A 9,478-nucleotide genomic window follows, 5' to 3' on the forward strand; every position below is an offset into this window, starting at 1 on the left:
CCTTCTTTAGATTGGTGTAGATACTTGTTTGTTCTTTAGCTTGTTCCTGAAACCCTATATTTCCTATTAAGTGGGCAGTTATATCTAAAACTTGATGGAGTCTTCTTTAAAATATGGGTGTGATGTGGGATTCCATCTTACATTTCTACAGAAGATACAGTATCTGGTTGACTCACTCTTAGGGGTACCGTGGCTACTTATGTGGAACTAATTTTTTGATAGTTAAGTTTGTCAACTTTCCCTTTAACAGGCAACAGAAAGAGCCGATAATTCTCTTTGAACCTGAATTTTTAAAGGTCACTGGAAAGAAGTAGACATTAATCTATTAAGATTTACAAATCTCCATAAGATCTCACTTTATCCTTGAATTACCTGGCATTAAAGAAAGTATTAATTGGTCATGTATTAAAAATATTTAATTTTTGCTGGGCGCTGTGGCTCGCGCCTGTAATCCCAGCACTTTGGGAGGCCGAGGTGGCCGGATCACTTGAAGTCAGGAGCTCGAGACCAGCCTGGCCAACATGGTGAAACCCCGCCTCTCCTAAAAATACAAAAATCAGCCAGGCATGGTGAAAGACGCCTGTAATCCCAGCTACTCGGGAGGCTGAGGCAGGAGAATCACTTGAACCTGGGGCGGAGGTTGCAGTGAGCCGAGATCGCACCACTGCACTCCAGCCTGGGCGACAGAGCGAGACTCCATCTCAAAAAAAAATTAAAAAAAAAAAATTAATTTTCTTGGGCTGGGCACTGTAGCTCACACCTGTAATCCCAACGCTTTGAGAAGCTGAGGCAGGAGGATCACTCGAGCCCAGCAGTTGGAGACCAGCCTGAACAACATAGTGAGATCTCCTCTGTACAGAAAATAAAAAACTTAACTGGACATGGTGGCATGTGCCTGTAGTCCCAGCTACTCGGGGACGCTGAGGTGGGAGGATTCCTTGAGCCTAGGGGGTTGAGGCTGCAGTGAGCTGAGACCACACCACTGCACTCCAGCTGGGGCAAGAGAGTGAGGCCCTGTCTGAGAAAAACAATTTTCTCGAATTGTAATCACCTTTTCTCTTCTCCCCACCCCCCCTTTTTGTTAATAGTTGGACAGAGAGACTCTGAAGATGTGAGCGAAAGAGACTCCGATAAGGAGATGGCTGCTAAGTCAGCGGTTGTTCAAGACGTCACAGAAGATGGGCAGGAGGAGACACCTGAAATAATCGAACAGATTCCTTCTTCAGAAAGCAATTTAGACGAGCTAACACAACCCACTGAGTCCCAGGCTAATGATATTGGATTTAAGAAGGTGTTTAAGTTTGTTGGCTTTAAATTCACTGTGAAAAAGGATAAAACAGAGAAGCCTGACACTGTCCAGCTACTCACTGTGAAAAAAGATGAAGGGGAAGGAGCAGCAGGGGCTGGCGACCACCAGGACCCCAACCTTGGGGCTGGAGAAGCAGCATCCAAAGAAAGCGAACTCAAACAATCTACAGAGAAACCCGAAGAGACCCTGAAGCGCGAGCAAAGCCACGCGGAAATTTCTCCTCCAGCCGAATCTAGCCAAGCAATGGTGGAGGAATGCAAAGAGGAAGGAGAAGAGAAACAAGAAAAAGAACCCAGCAAGTCTGCAGAATCTCCAACGAGTCCCGTGACCAGTGACACGGGATCGACCTTCAAAAAATTCTTCACTCAAGGTTGGGCTGGCTGGCGAAAAAAGACCAGTTTCAGGAAGCCAAAGGAGGATGAAGTGGAAGCTTCAGAGAAGAAAAAGGAACAAGAGCCAGAAAAAGTTGACACAGAAGAAAACGGAAAGGCAGAGGCCGACTCCGAGAAACTGACCGCCTCCGAGCAAGCCCACCCACAGGAGCCGGCGGAAAGTGCCCACGAGCCCCGGTTATCAGCTGAGTATGAGAAAGTCGAGCTGCCCTCGGAGGAGCAAGTCAGTGGCTCGCAGGGTCCTTCTGAAGAGAAACCCGCTCCATTGGCGACAGAAGTGTTTGATGAGAAAATCGAAGTCCACCAAGAAGAGGTTGTAGCCGAAGTCCACGTCAGCACCGTGGAGGAGAGAACTGAGCAGAAAATGGAGGTGGAAGAAACAGCAGGGTCTGTGCCAGCTGAAGAATTGGTTGAAATGAATGCAGAACCTCAGGAAGCCGAACCTGCCAAGGAGCTGGTGAAGCTCAAAGAAACGTGTGTTTCCGGAGAGGACCCTACACAGGGAGCTGACCTCAGTCCTGATGAGAAGGTGCTGTCAAAACCCGCCGAAGGCGTTGTGAGTGAGGTGGAAATGCTGTCATCACAGGAGAGAACGAAGGTGCAGGGAAGTCCACTAAAGAAGCTTTTTACCAGCACTGGCTTAAAAAAGCTTTCTGGAAAGAAACAGAAAGGGAAAAGAGGAGGAGGAGATGAGGAATCAGGGGAGCACACTCAGGTTCCAGCCGATTCTCCGGACAGCCACGAGGAGCAAAAAGGCGAGAGCTCTGCCTCCTCCCCTGAGGAGCCCGAGGAGATCACGTGTCTGGAGAAGGGCTTAGCCGAGGTGCAGCAGGATGGGGAAGCTGAAGAAGGAGCTACTTCCGATGGAGAGAAAAAAAGAGAAGGTGTCACTCCCTGGGCGTCGTTCAAAAAGATGGTGACGCCCAAGAAGCGTGTTAGACGGCCTTCGGAAAGTGATAAAGAAGATGAGCTGGACAAGGTCAAGAGCGCTACCTTGTCTTCCACCGAGAGCGCAGCCTCTGAAATGCAAGAAGAAATGAAAGGGAGCGTGGAAGAGCCAAAGCCAGAAGAACCGAAGCGCAAGGTGGATACCTCAGTATCTTGGGAAGCTTTAATTTGTGTGGGATCATCCAAGAAAAGAGCAAGGAAAGGGTCCTCTTCTGATGAGGAAGGGGGACCAAAAACAATGGGAGGAGACAACCAGAAAGCCGATGAGGCCGGAAAAGACAAAGAGACGGGAACAGACGGAATCCTTGCTGGTTCCCAAGAACATGATCCAGGGCAGGGAAGTTCCTCCCCTGAGCAAGCTGGAAGCCCTACCGAAGGGGAAGGCGTTTCCACCTGGGAGTCATTTAAAAGGTTAGTCACACCAAGAAAAAAATCAAAGTCCAAGCTGGAAGAGAAGAGCGAAGACTCCATAGCTGGGTCTGGTGTAGAACATTCCACTCCAGATGCTGAACCCGGGAAAGAAGAATCTTGGGTCTCAATCAAGAAGTTTATTCCTGGACGAAGGAAGAAAAGGCCAGATGGGAAACAAGAACAAGCCCCTGTTGAAGACGCAGGGCCAGCAGGGGCCAACGAAGATGACTCTGATGTCCCGGCTGTGGTCCCTCTTTCTGAGTATGATGCTGTAGAAAGGGAGAAAATGGAGGCACAGCAAGCCCAAAAGAGCGCAGAGCAGCCCGAGCAGAAGGCAGCCGCTGAGGTGTCCAAGGAGCTCAGCGAGAGTCAGGGTCATACAATGGCGGCGGCTGTCGTTGACGGGATCAGGGCAGCTACCATTATTGAAGAAAGGTCTCCTTCTTGGATATCTGCTTCAGTGACGGAACCTCTTGAACAAGGAGAAGCTGAAGCCACACCGTTAACTGGGGAGGTATTGGAAAGAGAAGTAATTGCAGAAGAAGAAACCCCCATGGTTAGCGAACCTCTGCCAGAGAACAGAGCGACCCGGGGCGACTCGGTCGTTAGCGAGGCGGAATTGACCCCCGAAGCCGTGACAGCTGCAGAAACCGCAGGGCCATTGGGTGCCGAAGAAGGAACCGAAGCATCTGCTGCTGAAGAGACCACAGAAATGGTGTCAGCAGTCTCCCAGTTAACCGACTCCCCAGACACCACGGAGGAGGCCACTCCAGTGCAGGAGGTGGAAGGTGGCGTACCTGACATAGAAGAGCAAGAGAGGAGGACTCAAGAGGTCCTCCTGGCAGTGGCAGAAAAAGTGAAAGAGGAATCCCTGCTGCCTGGCACCAGTGGGCCAGAAGACGCACTTCAGCCTGTGCAGAGAGCAGAGGCAGAAAGACCAGAAGAGGATGCTGAAGCACCGGGTCCGAAGAAAGAGACGGATGTAGTGTTGAAAGTAGATGCTCAGGAGGCAAAAACTGAGCCTTTTACACAAGGGAAGGTGATGGGGCAGACCACCCCAGAAAGCTTTGAAAAAGCTCCTCAAGTCACAGAGAGCATGGAGTCCAGTGAGCTTGTCACCACTTGTCAAGCTGAAACCTTAGCTGGGGTAAAATCACAGGAGATGGTGATGGAACAGGCTATTCCCCCTGACTCGGCGGAAACCCCTACAGACAGTGAGACCGATGGAAGCACCCCCGTAGCAGACTTTGACACGCCAGGCACAACCCAGAAAGACAAGACTGTGGAGATCCATGAGGAGAATGAGGTCGCATCTGGTACCCAGTCAGGGGGCACAGAAGCAGAGGCAGTTCCTGCACAGAAAGAGAGGCCTCCAGCACCTTCCAGTTTTGTGTTCCAGGAAGAAACTAAAGAACAATCAAAGATGGAAGACACTCTAGAGCATACAGATAAAGGGGTGTCGGTGGAAACTGTACCCATTCTGTCGAAAACTGAGGAGACTCAAGAGGCTGGCCAGTTTGCTGATGAGAAAACCGAAGACGTACCATTTGTCGAAGGACTTGAGGGGTCTGTAGACACAGCCATAACAGTCAGTCAGGAAAAGGTCACTGAAGTTGCCCTTAAAGATGAAGGGACAGAAGAAGCTGAATGTAAAAAGGATGATGCCCTTGAACTGCAGAGTCACGCTCAGTCCACTCCATCCCCCGTGGAGAGAGAGATGGTAATTCAAGTCGAAAGGGAGAAAATGGAAGCAGAGTCAACCCACGTGAATGAAGAGAAACTTGAGCACGAAACAGCTGTTACCGTATCTGAAGAGGTCAGTAAGCAACTCCTCCAGACAGTGAATGTGCCCATCATAGACGGGGCAAAGGAAGTCAGCAGTTTGGAAGGAAGCCCTCCTCCCTGCCGAGGTCAAGAGGAGGCAGCATGCACCAAAATTCAAGTTCAGAGCTCTGAGGCATCATTCACTCTAACAGCTGCTGCAGAGGAGGAAAAGGTCTTAGGAGAAACTGTCAACATTTTAGAAACAGGTGAAACGTTGGCGCCTACAGGTGCACATTTAGTTCTGGAAGAGAAATGCTCTGAAAAAAATGAAGACTTTGCCGCTCATCCAGGGGAAGATGCTGTGCCCGCAGGGCCTGAGTGTCGGGCAAAATCAACACCAGTGATAGTATCTGCCACTACCGAAAAAGGCTTAAGTTCCGACCTGGAAGGAGAGAAAACCACATCACTGGAGTGGAAGTCAGATGAAGTCAGTGAGCAGGTTGCTTGCCAGGAGGTCAAAGTGAGTGTAGCAATTGAGGAGGATTTAGAGCCTGAAAATGGGATTTTGGAGCTTGAGACCAAAAGCAGTAAACTTGTCCAAAACATCATTCAGACAGCCGTTGACCAGTTTGTACGTACAGAAGAAACAGCCACCGAAATGTTGACGTCTGAGTTACAGACACAAGCTCACATGATAAAAGCTGACAACCAGGATGCTGGGCAGGAAACAGAGAAAGAAGGAGAGGAACCTCAGGCCTCTGCACAGGATGAAACACAAATTGCTTCAGCCAAAGAGGAGTCAGAGTCAACCGCAGTGGGACAAGCACATTCTGATATTTCCAAAGACATGAGTGAAGCCTCAGAGAAGACCATGACTGTTGAGATAGAAGGTTCCACTGTAAATGATCAGCAGCTGGAAGAGGTCGTCCTCCCATCTGAGGAAGAGGGAGATGGAGCTGGAACAAAGTCTGTGCCAGAAGATGATGGTCATGCCTTGTTAGTGGAAAGAATAGAGAAGTCACTAGTTGAACCAAAAGAAGATGAAAAAGGTGGTGATGTCGATGACCCTGAAAACCAGAACTCAGCCCTGGTTGATACTGATGCCTCAGGAGGCTTAACCAAAGAGTCCCCAGATACAAATGGACCAAAACAAAAAGAGAAGGAAGATGCCCAGGAAGCAGAATTTCAGGAAGGAAAAGTGCACAGTGAATCAGATAAAGCTATCACAACCCAAGCACAGGAGGAGGTACAGAAACAAGAGAGAGAATCTGCAAAGTCCGAACTTACAGAATCTTAAAACATCATGCAGGTAAGCTTCTTTTTCTTCTAAGACAATTTTTCTCTTTTATGCCAATAGATGGCAAATTTGTTATATAAGGAATCGGGAGCAAATAATTATGCCTTCATGTAGAACCTTCAGTTGAAGAAAATAACTATCAACTAGATTCAAAGATATAGGATAGTTTCATGGTTTTTGGTCATTGAAATGCCATTTAGTCTTATCGATATTATGAAAAGAATGGCCTTGTTTTACCCCCTAATGTGACTGCTTTAGAAGAAAATAAAAGGGCACGTGTGTGTGCACATGTGCGTGTTTGACCCAAAGGCATAAGAAATACATTGTGTTCACTCAACTAACTTGTTGAATTTTTTAAAAAATAACTAATGCCCCAATAACTGGGCATGGTGGCTCATGCCTGTAATCCCAGCCAGCACTTTGGGAGGCCGAGGCAGGTGGATCACCTGAGGTCAGGAGTTCGAGACCAGCCTGGCCAACATAGTGAAAACTCATCTCTACTAAAAATATAAAAATTAGCTGGCCGTGGTGGCTGGCGCCTGTAATCCCAGCTACTCGGGAGGCTGAGGCAGGAGAATTGCTTGAACCTGGGAGGCAGAGGTTGCCGTGAGCCGAGATAGGACCACTGCACTCCAGCCTGGGCAACAGAGTGAGACCCCATCTAAAAAACAAAAAAACAAAAAAACTAGTGCCCCAAAATGGGTTTATATTAAACTGCCAAAAAAATGGATTTTTTCCCCCTAGCAGTAGTAACAACTATTTTTTAAAATTTTCCAGTGCATATAATGACCAACCCTCACTGTGTTCATTACTTGCAGCCACTAGTTTTGTGGCAGTGTAACATAATACAAGACCCTCCCCAGCTTTGTTTTTTTTTGTTGTTGTTGTTGTTTTGTATTGTTTTGTTTTATTTTGGAGACAGAGCCTCACTCTGTCACCCAGGCTGGAGTGCAGTGGCGTGATCTTGGCTCACTGCAAGCTCCGCCTCCTGTTCACGCCATTCTCCTGCTTCAGCCTCCGGAGTACCTGGGACTACAGGCGCCCGCCACCACACCCGGCTAATTTTTTTGTATTTTTAGTAGAGACGGGTTTTCACCATGTTAGCCAGGAGGTCTCAATCTCCTGACCTCGTGATCCACCCGCCTCAGCCTCCCAAAGTGCTGGGATTACAGGCGTGAGCCACTGCGCCCGGCCCTATCTTTGTTTTGTTTTTTGAGAGAGCCTTGCTGTGTCACCCAGGGTGGAATGCAGTGGCGCAATCATGAAATGCTGCAGCCTTGACCTCCTGGGCTAAAGCAAATCGCCTGCCTCTGCCTCTGTCTCCTGAGTAGCTGCTGGGACCACAGGCGCATGCCACTACTCCCGGCTAATTGTTAAATTTTTTGTAGAGACAGGGATCTTGCTATGTTGCCCAGGCTGGTCTCAAACTCCTGGCCTCAAGAAATCCTTCTGCCTCCACCTGCCAAAGTGCTAGGATTACAGTCGTGAGTCGCTGTGCCCAACCCATCTTCGTTTTGTTTTGTTTTGTTTTTGAGACAGAGTCTCACTCTGTCGCCTGGGCCGGAGTGCAGTGGCGCAGTCTTGGCTCACTGCAACCTCAGTCTCCCAGGTTCAAGCAATCCTCCTGCCTCAGCCTTCCGAGTAGCTGGATTACAGACACATGCACCATGCCCAGCTTATTTTTGTATTTTTAGTAGAGACGAGTTTCCCCCAGGATGGTCTCGAACTCCTGACCTCAAGTGATCTGCCTGCCTTGGCCTCCCAAAGTGCTGGGATTACAGGCATGAGTCACCACACCCAGCCCTATCTTTGTTTATTGTTTGTTTGTTTGTTTGTTTTTGTATTTTTAGTAGAGACGGGGTTTCACCATGTTGGCCAGGATGGTCTCAATCTCTTTACCTCATGATCCGCCCGCCTCGCCTCCCAAAGTGCTGGGATTACAGGCGTGAGCCACCGCGCCTGGCCCCATCTTTGTTTCTTTAATGTAGTTAAACTATGGTATTATTAGGTCACTTTGACAACTATCCTGTTGTTAATAAATGAGAGAGAAAAAGGAGATTTTATTCACGCTGATTCTCCTCCTCCTACAGTTAAACTCATTGTCTATTTGGAAGACCAGAATGTGAAGACAAGTAGTAGAAGAAAATGAACGCTGCTGCTGAGACTGAAGACCAGTATTTCAGAACTTCGAGAATTGGAGAGCAGGCACATCAACTGATGTCATTTCTAGAGAGCCCCTGACAATCCTGAGGCTTCATCAGGAGCTAGAGCCATTTAACATTTCCTCTTCCCAAGACCAACCTACTATTTTCCCTTGATAACCACATAAATTCTGATTTACGGTCCTAAATTCTTAACCTGGAACTGGAGTTGGCAATACCTAGTTCTGCTTCTCAAACTGGAGTATCATTCTTTATGTATTTATATGTATGTTTTAAGTAATCCTCCTCCTGTATCTATTGTATATTTTTTTCTTAATGTTTAAGGAAATGTGCAGGATACTACATGCTTTTTGTATCACACAGTATATGACGGGGCATGTGCCATAGCGCAGCCTTGGGGAGCTTTAAGCCTCAGTTATAACCCGCGAAAAACAGAGCTTCCTAGAAGTAACATTCCTGATCAAGGTACAATTCTTTAAAATTCACTAATGATTGAGGTCCATATTTAGTGACACTCTGAAATTGGTCACTTTCCTATTACGCACGGTGTGCTAAAACTAAAAAGCATTTTGAAACATACAGAATGTTCTATTGCCATTGGGAACTTTTTCTTTCTAACCCAGTGGAGGTTCGAAAGAAGTTATATTCTGGTAGCAAATTAACTTTACATCCTTTTTCCTACTTGTTATGGTTGTTTGGGCTGATAAGTATGCTTAATCCTGAGGCAAAGTAGTGAAATGTTTTATATGTTATGAAGAAAAGAATTGTTGTAAGTTTTTGATTGTACTCTTATATGCTGGACTGCATTCACACACAGCATGAAATAAGTCAGGTTCTTTACAAATGGTATTTTGATAAATACTGGATTGTGTTTGTGCCATTCTTTTAAGAACAATGTTGCAACACATTGATTTGGATAAGTTGTGATTTGACGACTGATTTAAATAAAATATTTGCTTCACTTAGATTTGCTGGTTTTATTAGATACCAGGAAGCCTGGGATATATGTGTACCACATTAGAATGATGAAGACAAGGATTGATAAGCTAGAACTTTCTGATGTAGTCATTACATGAAAGCCCTTTTCACTGGTTTGAGTTGTGTGTTCAGAGGAAGCAATGGCAGAGATGCTTTTCCTGAAATAAACCAGTAGCTTTTCAGATTGACATTCTTGCTACAATTCTACCATCTGGTA

At 47.0% G+C, this 9,478-nt stretch overlaps 1 protein-coding gene across 2 annotated transcripts in view; it reads left to right on the forward strand.

The window, feature by feature from the left end:
- Positions 1-9,248, forward strand: part of AKAP12 (A-kinase anchoring protein 12) — a 121,340-nt gene extending 112,092 nt beyond the window's left edge. For both annotated transcript variants that reach the window (XM_045391365.3, XM_045391366.3), the window contains 2 exons: positions 1,089-6,133; positions 8,212-9,248. In XM_045391365.3, the coding sequence (XP_045247300.2) occupies positions 1,089-6,121 (5,033 nt within the window). In that variant the 3' untranslated portion in view covers positions 6,122-6,133; positions 8,212-9,248. The remainder of the gene's footprint in view (positions 1-1,088; positions 6,134-8,211) is intronic.
- The last annotated feature ends 230 nt before the right edge of the window (positions 9,249-9,478 follow it).

The sequence above is a fragment of the Macaca fascicularis genome, chromosome 4 (assembly GCF_037993035.2).
Source record: "Macaca fascicularis isolate 582-1 chromosome 4, T2T-MFA8v1.1".
Classification (NCBI taxonomy): domain Eukaryota; kingdom Metazoa; phylum Chordata; class Mammalia; order Primates; family Cercopithecidae; genus Macaca; species Macaca fascicularis.